The sequence below is a fragment of the Serinus canaria genome, chromosome 1, assembly GCF_022539315.1.
Source record: "Serinus canaria isolate serCan28SL12 chromosome 1, serCan2020, whole genome shotgun sequence".
NCBI classification, from domain to species: Eukaryota; Metazoa; Chordata; class Aves; order Passeriformes; family Fringillidae; genus Serinus; species Serinus canaria.
The window spans coordinates 89,873,881-89,896,202 of record NC_066313.1 but is presented as its reverse complement, the minus strand read 5'-3'; the positions used below and the strand labels follow the sequence as shown (position 1 = coordinate 89,896,202).

The window sequence follows — 22,322 nt, the reverse complement described above, 5'->3', positions numbered from 1 at the left end:
TTGAATAGCACCTGGAAGAGCAGAGGTGTTTTGTCTGGAGTCCCTAATTGGAAGCTATGAACCAACCTCCTGCTCCTCCATCTGGCTCTGTTGCTGCCTCTGTCAGTAGCTGCAATTCTGTGGTGAAGGGAGGGCTGCAGTTCTTCGGCTACTGCTGGCCACAGTGGAAAGTGCCCATGCAGGCACACCCTTCCCTCAAACTGCAGGAAGTTAAGATCTTGCTGTGGTATATCCAGTAACAAAATAGTGGATTGATTTCATTTATTTTTGTTTTCACTGTATTTCTTTATATTGTTTTTTTTTTTTTTAAGTTATTGTAGTGTGCGGCTGCAAATTTGAGAGATGAAAGTGTACTTAAGTGAAAAGAAGAGAAAGTAAATGTTGAATTTGTTCAGGCATCTAAGTTATACCATGCAATTCTGAGATATTACCTTTGGTTTATGTGATTTTTATAACTGTTCCCTGGATAACCTTTTCTAATCGTGGAGGCTCAAGCTACTATACTTTGGGAAATACAGCTGTGGCTGTATTTAAAGTAGTTTAATTAAAAAACAAACAAAACCCAAAACACCCCCAAACCCTAGTAACCATCATATACCTACTCTTAGGATTAGTTAATTTTATATCTTGCTCAGGTGCAACTTTCTTGGTACAATTAACCTGATGTAATGAGATACCAACTGTTTTGACTGCTAATTACTTAAAAACTGTTGATGACATTGTAGGGAGTGAAAAGGACCAGTTCATAATAGTATACAAATATGTTGTAAATTACAGCACTGACCCTAGAGTGCTGGCCTTAAGTCTGTCTGCAATGAATTGGATAAATTGTCATTTTCACATTTTTCCACAGTGTGGAAAATGCCCCTACTTTTTTTTAAGTCACTATTTTATTCTTCTGGTTTAGAAAATGAGAGGCTGTGCTGTACCTTGCCCATTGTTTCAGAGAAGTAAGACTGTACTGCTGTGTCTGAAACCTAAATTAGACATGCTGACATTTAGATTTTCTTGAAATAAATTTTGTGCTTCTGGTGGCACAAAAATGTGCCATTTTTGGCTTCTGAAAATATCTATAGAATATTTTCCATTTCTATTAAATATGTTGGATTTTTACATGTTTTGCATGTAGATAAGACAAAAAGCAAACCCACTCACTGAAGTGAACTTCTGAGTTGAGTTTTTGTTCTGTCTTAGTATCTAAGCTGCAGACATGGCCCTTCACTGTGCTAGATGTCATCATATATATGTATGTACTGATAATAGAGTTAAGGAAAAAGCAGAAGATCGCTAAAAAAACTTTTGGCAATTGGTAGCTGAAAGGATGTAGTTAGAATAACTAAAAGTTAAAATCTGTGTTTAAAGTTCTCTTGGCTACTAAGCTAGATTTGAGACTGGTATTCTGGGACTAAGTGCTATTTTTGGCTGTCCCCACATGAGGATGAGCTGAGACTCAATAGTCATCACAGTTATTTATTGCTGTTTACCCTGGGGAAGGTTTTGTGCAGGCAACACTCAAGGATACGTTTTTTGGACTGAGGACAAAATCAAAGGGCCATTCAGAAAGTCATAGGAGAGGCTGCCTTTCTGGGAGGAGGACTGGGATAGGCTAAGGGAAAATACTTGGTGTAAAGAGGAGACTGCTTTCACCACTTTGCTCTGCTCTTTGCCCCCTTGTGAACATGTTCTTTATTTCTGTGGATTCACAGCTCTGTCTGGAGTTCGTGAGACAAATCACATGCTTCTAGTCTCAGTGTGCTTAATTATTGCTGCTTGCACTACATGTTGCTGAGAAGACACATTTGTTATGTATGTGCATTTGGCCTGGCTTAGGAATTCAAGTTAGTAGAGAGTGCTGAGGGTTTGTACTCCATGAAATGATACAAGTGTGTAATACGAACCAGACTTGTGATGGAGCATTTTCCATGTAGAAGTAATTTAGTAGCCTATTACTGAAGAAGTGGGTGTATTTTATTCCCTGAAGACAGAGCAGGCGTTACTCTGAGTTTTATTTTTGCTTCAGATCCCTTGAGATTTCATAACTCTGTACCCAGAATAAAATCAGGTTCTCTCCATTTACAGTTGCTTTTAGATTAGGTAGCTGTTCTAGAAGCAGGTGAAGAAATGGGCAAATTTCTCCACAGAAATGGATAACCTTGTTTCCTTTTAAGTGTTTGAGAAGTAGTAGGAAAAATCCACTCCTTTTGAGGTCACACTTTTAAAGTTGAATCAAGTTGTCTATTTAAGTTCATTTAAGTTTTTGAGGCCCCTCAAGATAAGGTATACTTGGGCTTTACAATGCCCCTCTCAAGGACCTGTTTTAAGGAGTTCAGCAAATTCTCGTGAACCAGGAAAATTACACACTGATCACAATTTTGCTGCACTATGTGATACTTTGGTGAAGTGCCAGACTACTGTGATAAAATGTCAGTGTGCTACAGGATCATGCCCAGTCTCTGAACTCTGCCTTTTCTCCCACCGATTTGGAAGGCAATCATCTTCATGTAGGTAACTTTAAATCCATTTTTGGGTGGTAGGGAGAAGGCTGAGGCTTTGTGTGACAGAATTGTTAACCATGCTGGAATTTTGTGTGCCATGTGCTTGGGAGAGCTGGTGCTGTCTGAGCTCAGCTGTGTGTGCCTGCCATTCATCAGTGTTACGGGCTGCAAGGCTGCCACTGCAGTGCTGCTCTGTCGGTACTCGGGCGCATCATGCAAGTGTTGTGGTGGAGTTGTGGAAACAAGGTCCTGGAGGTCTCATGGGCTCCTGCAGCAGCCAGAGTGCACAGAGAGCAGGAAAGGGAAGAAAGGTGATTATTAGATCATGCAGAAGAGATGTGGATGTGAGGAATGTAAGGGATTTCTGCTGCCAAAATACTGAGTTGCAGTAATGACTACTTGTCACTTCAAAGCACAGTCCAATAATCCTCACAGCTTCTCAGTCAGGTAGGTAAGTCAAGCTGGAAGAATGCAAGATATCACAGAAATTGTGTTTTAGAGCTATGTAAGGTTATTCTTTACAAAATGTTATTGTGTGCAGTAAAAAACTGTACTTGTTTAAAAGAAAGGGTAATAGATTTAGCATGTTCTGGGGACTGTGGAAACTGTGGATAGCTCGTTGTGAATTACCAGAATAAAAAGATGTGTAAGTGCATCTGGTACTCTCCACGCGTTTTGTAGCATGGCTTTATTTACAGTGGCATTAATTTTCCTTTTTTCACTAATTGTCAGGTTACTAATTCTAGTTTTTAAGCTTTCTTGTTATTACCTCCTCCTGCCCTTAAGTCTTTTTCCTCTAATCCCGTGTTCTCCATATGGCAAAGAAAATCCTCAAAGAAAAATCCAAACCAGCACAAGGAAATATAATGAAGTGTGTCCAACATGAAAATAGTTTTATTTCAAGCTTTTCAGACAGCTGTTTAAAGCACAGAATAGATGTTGTCTTTGTGAAAATGGGATAGTGGTGCAGTCTTTCAAAATCTTCAGCAAATTTGTTGATTTTTATCTTTCTGTGTCTTTTAATACTGTTTGGGTCTTCATCAGGACACTGTGGTTTTGTCCCTGGCTTTCAGTCTCCTTTTCCCTACTAATTTTCCTGCCAGTGTAATGACTTTGGGCTGGGAGATTTTTGTGGGAAAAACCATATTGAAAAATATTGGTTTTGCACTTAGTTTTGAACCTCGTGGATGCCAAGTACTTTTATATTTTCATTTGAACTATTTGCTTTCTTTGTTTTATATATATGAAAGAGAATATGGAGTTAGTTAGTGCTATGATTGGCAGAGACATTTTATTTCCCTGGTCTAAATGGTCAAAAAACCTTCTTAGCTTTTTAAAAATTTGTGTGCCCATATTGTACTTTATGCTGTAATTTCCCAGTTAGTAGCCATAACTTTCCCTGTGACATTCTTCTGTCACAGTGTTTAGCAGAGAATGGAGACATTTTAATCTTCAGTTCAAGATTCAGACTTGCAACAAAAGAATGGACTCAAAAATGGTTTCTCTCTCTCTCCCCAAATGAATAGAAGCATTCAAGGAATAAGCAGAAACAGTGACACCAATGAAAGGAACAGTGAATTCTTCATTGACATACTGAACTATTTAAAGTTATTTCATCAGGTTTGCATTTAGGAATGAAAGGCGTTTTTTATTTCCTAAGAAAGAGTATTGACTACAACAGTGAATAATGCACTCAATTACAGTCATTCCTATAAATGCTGAAATGAGATTACTGTAGGCTTGACAAATATGGCATGTAACAAAATGAGGTTTGTGCTGTGGCTTGTGACCACTGACTAGCAGTAAGGTTTTGAAGTTCATCTATGTTCACTAAACTGCATTTAATTCTGATGATTCTCTTGCTAAATAACTTTTGGAGGCAAAAAATAAGTTGCCTTCTAAAAGCACAGTAGAGCTTGATATAATTATATTGGAGGATGTCCTAAAGCAGGCTCCCAAGAAATGGCCCAGTAAAATGTTTTCTCTGTACATACTTGGTGTTATTCTACTTGCTTGATTTATATTCAGCCAAAACCCAAGTGTGTGTGCTGTATTTTATTAATACCTGGCTTTGCATCAGTCTATTGTAATTTTCTTATGGTAGTGTACTCCTAGTGTAAGGTTAGGCAGCACTATTTAAAAATATGTAATAGTGCTAATTGTATTGGTAAGTGAAATTGGAAATTACTTGGCCTTTGTAAATCTGTTAATATTCAGGTGTTCTAACAGGTTATTTAGTGCATCTGATCTCTCCACTAGCAACACTAGTCACAATGTGTTGTAATTGAGACTGAGAAAATCACACTGTTAATTTCTCTTGCAACTTCTATTGTGCTTTACCATCCTCTGATCTGTGACTGTTCTACAGTACATAGGTGGAATAATTACCCCTGGCTTTGGAGGAAAGCTCTGTGTAACTTAAATTTTACAGCAAAATGTAGTGATAATCCTTTAAACCTACCATTTTTTTGTGTATAGCTAAATGATGGCTCATCTGGTGTAGTATGTTTTTTTTTTCTCCTGTGAATTTCATAGATGTGTAGTATTCAATATTTGCTGATATTTGCATATTTAAAGTAGGAACTCTCATTTAAGTTTTTCTCATGCTAAATAAATTTTAGTATGCTTTAAAACTGGTATTGATATTTCTTAAAAGTACCAATTAGCAATTGTCATTTATTGTAGGTGCTACAAAATATATTAGAAACAGAAAATGAATATGCTAAGGAGCTACAAACAATGCTTTCAAACTACCTGCGACCATTACAAGCCAGTGAAAAGTATGTGAGTTTGTCCTGTGTTTTAAATTGAAATCTCTCATGTGTTGGGGAGGGTTAACATGGTCAAAATGTGGATGTCAGTGTGAATTCACCTCTGTGAACTGTGTTATTCTTGAGGCAGGGATTGCTTTTATTCAGTTTGCTTGCTGACTGAAACAGTCTGGTCCTTGATCTAAGAACCAGTAAGCATTTTCTTTTAATGCAATAAATAGTATTAATGTGCAGTTAGTCAATAGCTGCAAACCTAAACATGTTTTATTTGCTTTGGCTCTAGGTTAACCTTGACAAATACTTCTTACTTAATGGGAAACCTGGAAGAAATAAGCTCTTTCCAGCAAATGCTTGTACAGTCTTTAGAAGAATGCACCAAGTAAGTACCATGCATACTGGACAGAGTAAATGCTAACATGCAAATATCTTCTATTACTTGTTGCATATTTTGTTGGGTATAGATTTTTTTTTTCCTTCAAGAATTGTTGTCAGAGCAGCATAGCAATAGATGTTTGGAGAATGTATTGATTGTTTGTACAGATACATATTGCAATTGCAAAGATAGAAATTTTGATGTAGTTTAAAAGAATTTTTGGATTTTTGTGTTGCAAGTGCATACCAGTAGGAAGGTGGTGGTTTTGGTTTTGGGGGCATGAATATCAAATATTTTCTTCAAAGTAAGAGAAAGAAAGAATGGAGGAATCTTATGTAATGGTGGAACAATGGAGAAGGAGGTAAGGACTTGGATGAAGGGCACTGTATGAGAATGCTTGTACTTGGTGTTCTTCTGGCCTGAGCAAAAGTGGTCATCAAAATGTGCTGGGAGAGGTGTGCAGGATAGGCAGAAAGAGCAACCTGAATGAAATAAAGCCCCTCAGCTTGTCCCACACTTTATAGAAAGCATGGAGCACAGAAATGGGGGCATGAAGACACTAGTTCTCCTTCCATAACTTAGCCTGAAGTGGTAACTTGGTATTTGTTCAGCTTGTTACCACAGCACTTGGGCATGTAGGGAAGAAGGTGACCATACTGCCTTTGGATTGTCCTAACAATTTTCTGAAACTCCGCTGAAATTGTAATTTACATTCATAACCTCAGTTGTATCATTTTCTTTGCCTCTATTCTAGTTTTGTCTGACCACATGGAGAGCTAAGGCAACTTCCTAATACAAATTTTCTTGGTTTCTGCCAAGTTAGTGATTTGAAGTGCTACTGAGGGCTTAACAACTTTCAGTTTGCTGTGAGAATGAATTAATTGGATGGAGAAGAAAATGCCTCTTTTGTCAGCAGTCAGCTTTGGAAAACCTCAGTATGTGTGGATATGACCTCTCCCTCCTCTCCCTGATCTGCTCTGTGTGAAGAAGCAGCCTTGTCATGACAAAGGATAGGCTGCATCTCCACTAGGCAGTAACATGTGCCTGGCACTGTTGCTGACTTGAGGTGCCATGTCTTCCCACACCTGCCTTCTGTCCCTCTCTCCTGCCTCTAGGTAACTTACACCAGGGAGAGGGGAAGGGAGGATGGTGTCTATTCCTGAAATAGACCATTCTTGGAATGGCCTGTCTTTCATGCTGTGAGAAAGAAGGATAGTCCTGCCAAGTTTGACTTGATCAGTTAAATGTTTAAATCTCTGAAAGTGTCCATTTGTTGACATACTTAAATGTTACCTTTTTTTTTCTTGTCACTGCTCTTTGTTGTCTCATTTGCTTGTTACCATGAGTTTGTTTCTTTGTATCAGAAGTTAAGGAAATTAAATTGCATGGAACAGACTGTCATCTTTTAAAACTTTTTTTTTTTAAGGTGGTCTTAAAAATGAGAAGGAAAGAGTATATACCTTTAAATATACCTATACACACCTTTATAATATACCTTTTAACAAATATTAATGCAAATTTCATTTTGACCTGCATTGTAAGTTAGTGATATCATAATGGAGCTTCAAGCTCAGAAAGCTTCATTAATAACTCGGCTTGGCTTAAACTGTTTTAAAGCACCTTTTTATAATGTCCTTTATTTCTTCTCTCTGGTAAGTGAAATATTGCTGTATAATGAACTATAGCAACATACAGGGTACTAGTAAGTGGGCAGAAAAAGTGATGCCCCAGAGTTACTGAAGCGTTATTGCAAACATTTTGTCTTATTTTCATTTCATAAATATGCTCATCATGCTGAGTTGTACTTTCAGTTTAATTTTCATCATAGCACATTACCTTGAGCATACAACATCCTTCTGTTTGGAATCCAATCCACTAATCCATCGTGATTCCCATCATGTAGAAGAATGCTTGCTCTGCTGCCTTCTTTTTCTTTTCTTGTCATTTTGCCATGTTTTTTTGGCTGGTGAACCTTTTTTGTAAACTCAGACTAGCTCCCAGGCTGAAAATAGATTTATCATTTTATTTTATTTTTGGCAGAGAGCTTATAGTTCCACCATGGAGGCACTTCATATTGCAACATCTGGTGTGGTGTTTTATTCTAACTTGACATGTCAGAATGACCAAATGCTGTCATCCTGCCAATTGTAATGCTGCCAGCCTACCTTGCATGACAAATTCTTTTTCTTGGGCATGAGAGTTAAATGTTTTTTGAATTCCACACCCACCTTGAGGCAGTTTGTCGTTTGAGTTTTCTCTTTAACAAATCCTGGCACATACTTCAGTGGCAGAAACTTTCCTGTGCTTTCCTCCTTTTTTCTTGTGCCACTTTGGCTTGTTTTATCCTCCTGGTGTTAAACATTGGGTTGTGCATATAATGTTGTAGTGGGTTCTTTGTGTGTTTTTGGGAAAATGTTTGGATATGGTTTGGGTTTAGTTCTGTGCCACCCTCCCACCCTGCCCACAGCCTTGAAGGTCTTCTGGTTCATTGTTAAAGGTTTGTCCTCTTTGAACTTGTCCAGGTTGATGTTCTTTCCACTTTTGTGACTTCTCTTCTTAATTTACCAAACAAAAGTGGGTGTATGGAATAAATCCAACTAGCATTGAGTGAGAATCTTCTAGCTGGTAGGCTTCAAAGGTGTTCTTTTTTTGGCTGATCAGCTTCCAGTGTATTTGGTTCATAGATGGAAAAGAACTGTAATAGACAAGGCAGAGAGATGCGGTTGGAGCCTTCAGTTGTGAAAGAGCAGATTTCTGATTGTGAAACATAGCAGGAGTGCTCTGTGCTCTGGTCTCCTGAAGACAAAAAGTGGCCCAGTGCTCTAGGTCTCATTCCAGGTCTGTGGTCCTGTGCCAAACATCAGTTCTGCAGCAGTCCACACAGCAGAAGAGTCTCTGTGAACAAAGTCAGTGTCCATCAGATGATCTCTGGCCTGATACAAATGATCTCTATTGGAAGTGTAGCTCTTTGAGTATTTTTGTAGCAGGAGAGTGAGCCTGATTTGATCTACTGCTCCAGAAAAGAATCTTCCATTCACCTGGAAGTAGAAGCTGTCAGTCCATGGCTGTATTTTGCAGTAAGGAGGGACACATGACACACAGGCTGGCTGGTGACACAGCCTGCATGGACTGCTAGATATGATCTCCTCTGTAGCAAATTGAAGACTTTTATGTAGTATCACAGGCTTACCTCCCTGCCCTGTGACAGCCATAGCTGGGCTTTGTCCTCTCTTTCCCTCATGTCCCTGCTCTTGCAGTCACAGGAGCTGTTGTCTTGTGGAATGGAATTTAAAAAAACCCAAGCAACAATATCAGAGAGAGAGGAGAGACCAGAGTGTGAGGGAGAGACTATTTAAGTCTAATCCAAACTTCACAAGTATTTCAGGTTTTGTTTTGGGGTGCAGATCAAATTAAGTCTGTTAAGTCTCAGTATCATCCTTGACTTTTGGTTGTCATGAGTATCAGCAGAAAGAAGGCTATTGATATTAAGGAATTTGATTGCAGTGTCTTTAGATATCCTGAGACAAACATGCATAGTAACTGATGTCTGAGATAAAACAATTAGACAATTAGTGAAAGGTGTGGTAGTGAAGAGGGTGAAAATTAGACTGAAGGATTGTGAATAAGTTGAGTAGTGGCTAATTTGTGCAAGGAGTCTCTCAGAAAGTTGCAGTGTCTCCCTATTTCAGTAACCTTGTTAACTGTGAAGTCTCAGGATATAATGTTTAGTTTCTTCACAAACTCCACCCTTTGGGGCTCAGTTACACTTACTTTTTATTTCTTTCTTGAAATCACCATGCACTGGGTGCCTGTTGTAAGTCTGGAGAAACAGAACTGATAGCTGTTGGATGCAACTCCAACAAGCAAACAGTGTTAGGTAGTTTAGATGTAGTCACATGGTGGCTCCTCTAGCAAGTGTACAACAGCAGAGGCTTTGTTATGGTTCCTTTACATTTGTAGATGGAAGTTGGTATAACTTAAATATATCTGTAAATATTTATATGTGATTCCTTTTTAATGAAAGTATTAAATATGAGAATAATGTTGGGATGATAACTTCAGAGTAAACTGTGAAATAACTATGGCCTTTATGGAGCTCATTAATCACTAAAAGGTTTATATGGTGTGGTGATAGTCATTAAATTGTTGATTTTTTTTCAGCAGGTAAAGGAGATAGAGATAAACTATCTGCTGAAAATAGTAGAGCACTTGCAACTAAATGCATGGATTAGGAAAGTTAAAGGGGATGAATTACCACCCCCTTACAAAGTCTATTAATAATCTTAATTCAACAAAGAATGTGCAGTATAAAGTGGCAATGCATGTGCAACATGTGAAAGAGAATAATGTCAGTCTTTGATTCTGCTAAAAGAGCAGCAGACTGAGAAGACACAGATGTCTGCTTGGTGCAAACAGCCATAATTTACCCTCCACCCCCATCACTGCAGTATGAAACAGGAATTTAACCATTTTTAGCAACTGTTTATTGGAGCCTCTTGCTATTTAATACTGAGTTATATGTCTTGAGTGTGTCTTCAGAGTTTGAGACTTTGGCTGCATCTATTACTCGAAGACTGTATTATTAGCTCATGCTAGATTTATTAAAGGGGGCCAGCTGCTTGGCAGGAAATGCTGCTTGGCAAGGCTGTAAGAATAGCATTCCCTCAGTATGCTTGGTTTTCCCCTAAACACCTGCAAAAGCAGCCACTCTGTTGACTTCAGAATCTAAACTTCTTAAAAATAAAAGATGCAGACTTAAAATATGAGCCCTAGCCTTTGATATGAGGAGTGCTGATACTGTGACCTGAGCGTGTCTGGTGTGATGTGTTAGCTGGGGATTCAGCTGTTGTTTTCTGGGTGTCTCTAACAAATGTTGCTCTCAAATAACGTGTGTGTTTCCTCTGACTCACATTTGGAACACCTCTACAGTCAATTTTTGCTTCATTTTGGGTGGTCTTCCCATACTGCCCAGAGGGACTGAACAGCTTAATAGGAGACAGACTTAACTGTTTTGGAATCTGGGGGAGAATTTCTTGGGAACTTTTGAGTTTTGACTGCTATGAGCAAACCTAAGGACTGGGACAAGATGACTGTGCTTGAGCAGAATGGGAACACCCCCTGCCTGCAGGAGTGGTTGTCCTGGAAAGCTGAATGGTTTATTTCCTACTGAAGTTCACTGGAACATCTCTCACTTTTTTCTAAAGGGGAAATGCTTAATATTGATCTTTAGGAACTTTATGTACGTGTCTGGGGCAACAACAGAAAATACTGACTTCTGTAAATTTTTTTTTTCAGGAAAAAAGTATTCTTCCAGAAAGAATTGTTGGAGCTAATCTTAGAATGAAGCTCTTTGGCTGTGTTAACAGTATTTGCATCAAGTACTCAGTGAGGGCTCATTTAGCTTTACAGCTGATGTGAAGAGTGAAGCACTGGTTTTAAGAGTAGTTAAAAACATTAACAACAACAGTAAAATCCACTGTCATGTCTTGCAAAGAAGCAAAAATTCTGCATATTTATTTTATGCAGCCTTTATGGAAAGAGAGCAAGTGCATGGAGAAATTGAAACATTTCATCTTGCACATGTTGTACAGTGGTTTAGACAAAGTGTCAGGAATAAGTTTGTAATCTAGGACTGATGAAAGCTAGTGGCCCATCTTCTGGTTAACTTCAGTGTGGGTTATACACACAGCCTTCTGCTGAAGAGCCTTAGTCCTTCCAGTGGGAGCTGCTCTGTAGAAAAGAAGAGTTTCCTCCCTTCTGTCACCATTATGCTATTGCACAAATCCAAAACATGGTCCCCTACCTGCCACTGGGAAGAAAATTAACTCTACCCCAGCCAAACCAAATATACCCTGCTTCTTTGGGCTGTAATTTGTCTCTCTATCTGGTTGGTATTACAGTATTTTTATCTTTATTACTCTGTTTTTAGGTTGCCTGAAGCTCAGCAGAGGGTCGGAGGATGTTTTCTAAATTTGATGCCACAAATGAAAAGCTTATACCTTACATACTGTGCCAACCACCCATCAGCAGTAAATGTCCTCACAGAACACAGGTATGTTAACTTTGTGGTCTTCTGAGTCTGATACAAAAATGCAAAATATACACTTGAGAAAATACAAATATACACTTGCATTGTAAAGCTGTGATGTCTCTTTTGACATGTTTGTTGTGCTAGAACTTGTTTGAGAAAAAACCCCACCCTTTTAAATAAAAGACTAAATGTCCCATAAAACAAAGCTGTTTCATGTGGTCAGGACAGCTTGTCACTTTTGGCAGTGTATTATCAACTATTTGAGAGAATTTTTTCATTGAAAGAATGCATGCTGCACTCTGGATATGTAAAACAATCTTTACTGATTGTCGTCTTTGTTTTAAAAATGTTGAGATAAAAACGAGCTTGTGAAATGATGGCAAAACTGACATGGCTTTGGCTTCTTAGACAGTTGGTGCATTGGAACTTAGCCCTGTAAATGCCTGTATAGACTTGACTTCAAAGAGTGTCATACCCCTAGCTTTGCTTTTGAGTACGAGAGAAGTGTGAGGTTTACAAAATGACTATTTTCTGTAAGAGGTAGGATGCTTAGTTAACATGATGTAGATTGCTCAGCTTTTGGACAGACCTTAAATTTCCACTGAAGATGCCCTGTATCATCTTGAGGGAAAAGTACCGAGGCCAGAATGTGATTAAATTAGTCATCATTCCCAAGCTTTTGCTATATACTTGTGTTCTGATGACCCTTGTGCTGAAGCAGCTGTTAGTTTGGGGCTATTTATGCTTGCTTCTGGTGCAGGACAGAACCATGACTTCTTCTTCTTGGAGGTCAGCTATAGGACAAATTCTCACAGGATTTATGTTCTTTTTGCTTCACACACTCCTCTCCTCTTTGTCTTGTTGCATTGGACTAAAGTAAAGCTATTTTGAGTACTTTTAACACTTAGAAGACCAAGAGGATCACAATAGATTTTTTCCTGTAGTGTTAACTTCTTTCAGGAACTCAAATTTTGTTTTAACAGCAACATTGTGGTATGCCTGTGAGCTTTACTCATAATGTTATGAAGACAAAAAACCTTCTAGTAACCAAATACTATGAGCTTTCATATATGTTACTAATACATGTAACTATATTCCAACCCCAGCTGGAAAAATCAAGCTGCAAATTCACATTGCAGTATAGGTAGAAAGAAGGTAAGTTTTTTCATTAAAATTCAGCAAGACCAAAATATTTTTAAATCCTCCCTGATGACATTCCTATGTGTTTGTTTTCTTTCAAATTACCCTCTTCTTAGTACCATTTTCTATAAATGGTTTTTAATACTCTTAGGATTAGAATTTTGTTTGACTCTTTATGCTCTTTCCCAGAGGTCTGGTGTTTAACCTATAGATGGAAGCTGACATGATCAGCAAAGTGATCATCTATATTTTTTAGATTTGGGGATATCTGTAAAGGATTATCTCAGAACTTGGAGAAACAGTGATAGAAATGTGAGGGAGGAAAGCTGTTTCTTCTGCAAATGGAGAAGAGAAGCATTTCTTCTCTTTCAAGTTTCTTTTTGTGTAAGATGTCCTAAGAAAAATTCAGCTTCAGGTCTCTAAAGTCAGCTTGACATCAGATCCTGGTGGGGTTGATATAGGTATGATAGAGGAGTTAAGTAATTTGGTTGTGGAAGTTTGTTTGTATGAGATAGCTCAAGGGAGGAGAAGTTCAGATGAATGGTTTTCTGTTTAATGCTATTGTGTTACTAGGCATGAGTCAACAGAATTGCATCCTATTCTTTCTAATTACCCAACTTCCCACCTTTTATTTTTCTATTACCTTAATTTTTGTTGTTCAGTATTGCTGTAGGTAGCAAGGGGCCTGACTAAATAATTCTGCTTGAGACAACTGCCATGAAAAATCAGAAGGTGGCTTTAAGGAGTTGGGAATCTCTGCCTCTCGGAATGCTGCAAAACTTCTTAATTACGTTGTTTCAAAGCAGAGGAAAAGAAATAACAACTGGTTGGAGGCGTGAAGAAATGTAAAATACTCAGAAATGTCTCTTTGTTTAGCTGAAATGATTTTAGTGTGTAAAAAATCCCCTATAAACCTAAATTTTGAAGTTGCCATGAGGTTTGAGGACAGCCATAATTGTAGTAATGGTGAAACAATTACACTGCAGTTTATACTGGGTAAAATACCAAGGTTTAAAGTTCTCAAGTAATGGCAATGTTAGTTGGCTGTTTTGTCAGTACAATTTTAGAAGGGGGTCTAAACCCAAGTGTTTTAATAGTAGCAAAAATTGGGCAAAGTAATAAGTGTGTATGGAAGACATGGACTGCAATATCATGTTTATAGCATCTGTGCTATTCAGTAGCATTTTAGAGAAGAAAAGGGAACTGTCTGGAACAGTTTGATTTGGAACATAAATTCTTACTGTCTGCAGAAAGTTATTTCTTGCCATGAACTCTGTGCAATTTGTAAACTGAACACGTATACTATTACTGTACCTCTGAAACCATTTTATGAAAAAACCCTAGCAAATGTCAAATTCTTATATAATAAAATTAGTATTTTCTTCTCAGTTTATTAGGCTGCTTGTTTTTCTGAAAACCCATACCAACAACAAAAAAAAAAAATCTAGATAATTGCTCTAGATGGAGACTTTAATTTTTTTAAAATATACTAATTTTATTATTATTTTTTTTTTACTGTTACTGGCTTAAAGAAGCTTTAAGGAAATTGGCTAAAGCATTAACTCTGTATTCTTTCTTCAGAGTGATTGGATCACTTAGATTAAAATTGTAAGCAGTTGTCTGGTTTGGTAGTAGTGGTTTTACGTGTCATTTTCTGAGCTATCAATGGTGCTCTTCAAGCAGTGTTGTGAGACCTGTTAAAATGTTGTTGGCATCTTGTAAAGTCTGGATGTATGTATAGGTAAAACACAGTATTAATGTGCTCAGAATTACTGTGCACTTCTAGAGAAAAATTTTTTTTGTATAGCATTCTTGTGAAGTAGGTACTAAATAGCAGTCCTGGGGATGGGGTTGGAGATGTAAAAGGCCATTCAATTGCAATGTGACTGTCTTATTTTTCCCTTTCTTTTAAATGCCATCCAGTATGAATACAATTCTGTTTCCATTTTATCTTTTGTCATTTGCTTCTTGATCATATGCAGCAGCAACATGGGGGCTTTCATTCAGTTAATACAGAATAAGGGTTTGTGTGTGCATATATGTTCATGTATGTGCATGTTTATGTAAATACACAGTCTGGGCTGAAGGGGGGTCAATTATGTTATTTCAAGAATAAGACATTTATCATGTTCAAATCTTCAAAGCCACAAACACCTTTCATTCCATTAAGTTAAATTATTAATAGTCAGACTATTAAAAGACCATTAAAGTCATTGGAGACCTGAGTGTATGTGAATATGAAGAAAGAGGAATAAAGCCCAATGCAGCCCATACATGAGTTCAGGTTTCAGAGCTATGTGTTTCTGAAGATCTATTTGCCTCTGATAATCACAGCAGCAACAAAATCTTTCTGTTAAGTTTGGGAACAGATTCTTTTCTTGGTTCCAGTTGTGGCTTTATAAAGTGGCTTTATAAGTTTTTATCCAGATGTTAAAGTTTGTGTACAAAATACTTTCTCCTATTTTATGCTGTCTTCAAATTTGGTAGATACCTTTTTGTCTCAGGAATTGTTTCTGAGGTATTGCATACTTTTTTCCCAGGGTTTAAATTCCTTCTGCTTAATGAATCAAGGTTTTTAAAGGATTAAGTAATTTTTCCTCAGATCTGTCATTGTGCCTTGTAATTGACTCTTAATCCCCTGGCTAGAGCTGAAGAGGTGGAGTTTGCCAGGTACAGTTGGGTGGTGCTCTGGCAGAGCTCAGAGTTTTCAATGTTCCCTTCTCACAGTGGCTGTCGTGCCACTGTACACCGTTCCTATTTTATTTACTGTATTCCACAACAGTCCCAGCTTTTTGGCTCCATTGTATCAGGTTTAGTTTTGCTTGAAGATCCCAGTTCACATCTAAGTGTAGGTATTCCAGTATATGGTATTATTTTAGGAGATAATTTTGCTTGCTGGTGAGACCAGTACTGCCTTGAGGGTGTAGAGTTTAGCCAAACTAGCACAGTTCCTGTGTGTGCTTCTGATCGTAAACATGTGCTTGCCTTCCAGCAAGAGAAGTAACAGAACCAGCAACCTCAGGTGTGAAAGAGTGAATGTCCTGCAGATTAACAGTCCCAGTTGGATACAAAGTACAGAAATGGGTAATTGGAGCAGGATAAGGAGTGCCAGGAACATGAAATGTTACCTAGCCGGAAAAGATCACAAACAACGAAGTTCAGTACAACAATAAAGTCTAGCAAAAAGAAAAAAGAGAGCAGGCAGAAGCTAGGACTGGGGCTTCCTATGGACTGTATCCAAAAATGACAAGAGGAAAGATATTTGAGTAGGGGATTTACTGGAGTTTAGATAACATAATTTAAAATAAAACCAAGTGTAACAGCCCCACTGATCAGTGGACTAAAATTATTTTGAGGAAATGTGGACAGTACAGACCGAATGTAACCAGCATCAGGTATGTAAGTTTGGAGGGGTAGAGTGGGGTGTTAAACTTTTTTACTTTGTTTAAACAGCAGTATATTTATTTTTAAAGAGACAGAAGAAAAATCTTACCAGAAGAAAATTAATTTGATGAAAAGGCAGTTGAAAATTTCTAACACACACCTGCTTTTTTTTTTTTTTTTAATTTTGCAAAGTGGCAAATATCAAGCCAGTTCTCAGCAGCAAGAAAGCTATGAACAAATCTTTACTTGTCGAAACATTAATTTTGCTAGATCCTTCTGTTCTCTGAGATAACATGTCCCAAACACATTCTACACTTGCATCACAGACCTAGCAGTCTGGATGAAATTTATGGAGCTGGAACATGACGATTACTTCTGAGTAACTGGAGCATGGAATACAGATCAGCTTGAGTCAGAAAACTCTTTGTGCTTCCCCCACTTTGGTGGATCCCTGAGCCTGCAAGTGTGCAGGCTGATGTCATACGCCGAGCAGCAGTCCCTGGGAGAGGAGCTGGGCTGGGAAGAGTAGCCCTAGGAAATTAAAAGCTGCAGGAGAGGGGTTGCTGAGCGGAGCTGTGTCACGACGCTCTCAAAATGCGGTGCCTGTGTGCAGTCCTCAGACCCCTCAGCAGTGATAGCTCATGCTCCATCTATTACAAACAGAGACCTCCTTCAGAAGTGTAAGTTGTAATTTTAAATGTTTGCCTCTTTAGTTCCTGGATCTGCTTTCCTGCTTTCCTCAAGGTGATTTGCAGCTGTTCCGAGAAGGATTTGAATATATTAGTAGGGCTTAAAGACAGTTTTCATGGTGACCTTTAAAATATCTTAGGCTGTGAACCAACTCCAGTCTGGAGTGAGGAGAACTCTTCAGCTTGAGATTTCAGAATAAATGAAGAACAGGACTTTTGTATGCTTCTCTGCATTTTATTGTGTAAAGTGATGCGAGTAGTGAATTAAAGTCTCATCTGCCTCTTTCTGAAAAGCTACTTGCTTAGGCAGTTGTGACTGAGTTGATGATTTCACTGTTCTAAAGATTTTCCTGTTCAGCTAAATGATTGCTTTTTATTAAAGCATACTCTTAGCTGTGGGCTGGAGTTTCACTTAGCACATACTGCCTAGGAGACTGTGGTACTTGCAGCATCAATTGAAATTGTGACATGAAAGAGCCATTGTCCTTGGCAAAGCAGCTGACACAGACTTTTTTATGTTGCAATTAATTACAGAACAGTTGTGAGCTGTTGTCATGTTCGAACAGTATTTTAACCCCCTCATATGTTTTTGAAAGTAAAAGGAAACCCTTCCATTATGTCCCGTATGCTATTTGTCTTTTGTGACTAAATGAAAGGCACTCACTTTAAGCTTTGAGCTAAAGTAATATCCACATTTTGATGGATGTTTTATGTCCACAAATCTGCAGAGATGCCGGGTTGGTATAGCATGAGTAGAATGCTATAGTGGTCTGCATGATGGAACTGCTCAGACAAAATTTTGGGTAGTATTCTATTAAAGGAGTGTGTGCCTGTGTTCAGACTAGAGCTTGAACAAGCAGGCATGTCAAAACTTGTCAGAGGGAAGCGTAGAAGTGTATGAAAGAAAACATTGTCCTCTTGGGAATGCTGGGAGGAAAACTTCGTCATTCAGTTTTAATTACACCTATTAACACTGCTCCCTGTTGATGCCATTGCTAAGCCTGTTTTTCAGGACTTTGTGTATGTTTCAAGTGAGCTGAGGTTTAAACTTGCTCCATAGATTTCTATATTGTGATTAAGTAAAAACAGTGATGATCAACACCAAGTGTCACTTGAGCGGAGAATGGCATAACCACTGTGTGTGTTTAGTTAAAGGGATTGCAGAGTAGGCAGTGAAAACAAGATTAATACCAGCTTTTCATTTCAGGTTTCCAAGAAGTCAATTTTAATTCAAGCTACACTAAATTTTCCTGTTTTTTCACATATCTTTCATAATGCTGAAGTTGAAGAGATGGAACAATGATAATGAAAATGAGAAATGTGAATGTAGGTGAAATGGTAACCAAAGTTTCTCCTACAGTAAAAGCATTAAAAAAAAGGAGGGGGGAAATAGAGAAGTGCCTACATTGTCTAAGTGGATAGCTCAGCAAATACTATTTGTATAATGCATCTGTATGCACTCAACAGTATGGAGATGGCTGAAGTAACTAGGAATGGGGGATTTTGCCCCTTGGCAGTCTAAGGGCAAAAATGAGGATTGTTCAGAACAGTGTTAAATTGAGTAGCCTGTGGTATTTGAGATTGGCACATCCTGTGGGAAATGCAGCTTTGTAAGGGTGAGAGAATCTGTGTTATGGATTGTGCTGCCTGAAGTGGGGAAAGGTAGTAGATATTGTAAAAGGGCAGAGTCGGTAGAATGAGGCAGTAGGGGCTGTGTCTGACTGAAGCAAACAAAATGCAAAGAATGAGTTTAAACAGCTGCTCCCTCTTGGTTCTTGTAGGAAATGTCGTTAACATTAAGAAGATGAAGTATCAGGTACTGTGTGTAACTTGACTTTATGATGCTGAAATGGGTGGGGCTGATTACAGGTGCAGTGAATGGATAAAACAGAAAAACAATAACTTGAACATGATTAATGTCACGCATAGAGGGAATTTAAATTAAAAACCAACGGGTGCTGTCTGGCAGAAGGGCTTTCCTGGTGAACTTTGGTAAAGCTTCCTGTGTAAACTGGGTGTCATACCTTTATTACTTACTGGAAACAGTTTCTTTTAACTGAGTCAGGAGGAGAGGAGGTGACACCACACTGTAGCCAGGAAGCCTGGTGTTTCAGGGAATTACCCTGAATACTTGACCTCAAAGTGGTAAACCCAAGACATAGTTACAAGTCAAAATCTGTAGTTTTTGACTACAGTCAGCTGTCAAGTTCTGAAGTGGTGTGATTTTATGCTAAGCAAGGGCTGTGATTAAGGAAGCGTTAGGCAAAGTAGGTCTTCAGCCTCTAGGTATTCAGAGCTGGCCAGCCCTACTTAAATTTAAATTTAAGCTCAAAAAGTACTTGGGTTCCTAGGTGTTGCATTATTATAACCCTTTGTGCAAGATATTGTAGGAAGTTTTTCAAGGTGTTTTAATTCTGGCTAAAACCTGTTTGTCACAAGCTGATTTAGAAGGCCTGGAGTTGCTGATATATTCTGTTCAAGAGGGATGCAAGGTCTTTCCCAAGTGTGCCCAGCTCTTCTCTTTTCATCTTCAATACACACAGCAGATATTGAGAAATACCCTCAGCCTCTTTCTGCAGTCTGTAGTCAAATGCATCTGAAATGGCACAAACACTGAGGAGAGCCTGGGCCTCCTTAGAATGGGGAGAGAAAGCTCTTGAAAGTGGTGGTGTAAAATGATGGTGGATCTGACAATTCAGAAACAGTGCTGGCTATACACAGGCAAGGTGTAGCCTAAGTAAATTCTAATTAACTAATCCAAAGACAAGTAAACTCGGAGTAAACTGTATGGAAAAGTACTTTCTTTTCTGTGAACTGAGGGAAACTTAGTTGTCTGAGAGGTGAAAGATCCAGGTGGGATGGTGGGTAGAGCACTTAGGTTGCGATGGGAAGGTCACAGCTCATAGAACTGTGGAATCATTTAGGTTGAAAAAGACTTTTAAGATACAATCCAACTGTTAACCCAGCGCTTCCAAGTCCACCACTAAACCACGCCCCTAAGCACCATATTTGTGTTCTTGTTCTGTTGTCTTCATCTACTTGGACAAATGGCATGAATAATCAGTGTCACTTGTTCTGCCATGGGAAGGAGGGTGTGTGTCTTGAATAAGGCAGTAAGATGTTACATTTTTAATAAATTACTTTCTGATTTTTTTTACACAGATTTTTGCCTTTAGAATTCTGTGTTCTTTTGCAACTTGTGTTTTATGAAGCCTGGCAATCAGCCCAGATGCTGCTGTATCTTCCATTCTGAATGAAGAGGGCTCATTTTGTTCTTGGTGATTTAAACTCTTGAAAAGCTAGTCCTCCTCCACCATAGTCCTTTAAAATCTCTGCATTGTAAGCAGAAGATGTAGCTATTTTGTTTCCTTGATAACAAAGGGAACTGAAATTCTCAGATCTGGTGTTTTAACTGAGTTGCTGTAAAAGTTGAGGGGCTGGGCCAATTCTGAATTATTCAAATAACCAAAGAATATCTGGAAGAGGGGAAGTAGCAATTCATGATACATGGAGAGAATGGATTTCTTACAGTGGCTTTGCTGTGAAAAGATGTGTTTTGTGTAAGTACACACTTAATGAAACTCTAGCTCATTAGAGAATAGACTGCATGGTGATTATTTCTACCATTTGTATCAATGTTGGTAATTTTTTTGCATTAACACCTTGGACATGAGATGAGGATTAAACATGTAAGTGCGAGAGAAAAAAGACTTGAAAATTTCTGTCTTCTTATTAGTGCCTGACACCATGAAAATACTTATTTTTTAATTGTATATGAAGCATTTGACTCTTGCTTGTGTATTACTTGTGTAAACTACCGCTAAGGTCATATGTCATTTTACTAGAATAAAGAGCTGAGTAATAAAATACAGCTTTATTCTGTAATTGTTGCTTGAATGGTGCAACATTTAGCAACTGTCTTTGAGCACTGGTTATCTAGAACTGTGGATTTGTTCCTATGTGTGTTTTTCCCTGGTTGGGTCCCAAATCTGCACGTGGCTTTGTTCCTGTATTTTATTTAATATGCAGATTGGTCACAGCACTTAAGCTATACTTGAATTAATTTTTTATTTGGCCTTCTGTTTTATTGGTATACTTCATTGCAGGTGAAAGATTGAATCGTGAATCCTGTCTAACTTATTTGTTTTGATGATTTAATCTTAATTTGCTTAAATATCTTGTGTACACAGTGAGGAGCTAGGAGAATTCATGGAGATGAAAGGTGCAAACAGCCCTGGGATCCTTGTACTGACCACGGGCCTCAGCAAACCTTTTATGCGTCTGGATAAATACCCCACGTTACTCAAAGAACTTGAAAGGCACATGGAGGTATATCTTATCAGCATTTATGTTCCAGCTTAATGATGATTTGACAACAATTATTTTAAAGGTACATGTCAAACATGATGGGACCCAAAATTGCATTTGCTTGCTCTTCAGTCAGCCTTCTAAACTACAGGCTGCAGTGGTTTATGTAAAAGTCAATGCAGTAAAACTTCTGTAAAAGATAAACATTTAAAGTAAAACTATCCAGAGAAGCTAATCATCATTCCTTGAATAGTCTTACCAGGGTCTTCAATTGACTTGACATTGAATATGTCCACTGCACACTACTTGAGGCCACTTTATCTTGCAGAGGGAGTGCTGCTTTTCACCTCAGTATGCTGAACACATTGGCAAAATAGTCCCTCCCACTTCTAGTGAGCACTGTCCAAAAGTGATCTTTACAGGACAAGGTGTTTGAGGACCTAATCTTCTCACCTTTGCATTTTATAGGTTATATGTTTGGAGTGGGAAAAAAAAAAGAGAGAAATAGCAAGTGTGGGGGTCTTGTCACATAGATTGGTTTGCCAGCCAGTGACAGCAGAATGTGCTAGATAGTCTGTAGGAAATCACCTTTGTGACAAAGCTAACCTGCTAAACAAAACTCTGTTAATACTTTCTGCTTGAGATTTCAAAATCTCTTATCCACTAAGTCTTGTAAAACTGCTTTGGCTCTATTGTAAGTATAAGTGGCATTGTGCTAAGTAACTGCAGTTTTACTACAAACCAGACCCACCAGTGTTTAATATGGGAAGGCCACGAACAGGCTAGATCAGTCTACAACTTCAAATTAGCAGAATTGTTTATTTGGTTTTAATTAAGCCTCTGACAATTTTTAAAATTAATTTTGCTAGAACTGAACCTTTTATATATGTTTTCTCCATTTTTTTTTTTAGGATTATCATCCGGATCGTCCAGATATTCAAAAATCCATGACTGCCTTCAAAAATCTTTCTGTAAGAGTGATAAAAGAATAGATTATATATTTTAAGTAGAATGTTTTCTAATTACATCTTCCTTTATTGCTTAAAAGAGTGAAGCTTTTTTCATAAATGCATAATAAATTTTTTAAAGCCTTTAAATCAATGCTGTATGTAGGCAGAGCTAAGGATGGTA

At 38.1% G+C, this 22,322-nt stretch overlaps 1 protein-coding gene across 4 annotated transcripts in view; it reads left to right on the top strand.

Annotated features, from left to right (window-relative positions):
• Window positions 1-22,322, top strand: part of ARHGEF7 (Rho guanine nucleotide exchange factor 7) — a 116,126-nt gene that overhangs the window by 61,198 nt on the left and 32,606 nt on the right. For 3 of the 4 annotated variants that reach the window (XM_050972524.1, XM_050972532.1, XM_050972528.1), the window contains 5 exons: window positions 5,181-5,275; window positions 5,550-5,645; window positions 11,569-11,691; window positions 21,074-21,212; window positions 22,103-22,162. In XM_050972524.1, the coding sequence (XP_050828481.1) occupies window positions 5,181-5,275; window positions 5,550-5,645; window positions 11,569-11,691; window positions 21,074-21,212; window positions 22,103-22,162 (513 nt within the window). Of the gene's footprint in view, window positions 1-2,740; window positions 2,807-5,180; window positions 5,276-5,549; window positions 5,646-11,568; window positions 11,692-21,073; window positions 21,213-22,102; window positions 22,163-22,322 lie in introns of those variants that run through there. The other variant, XM_050972537.1, reaches the window with a different exon arrangement.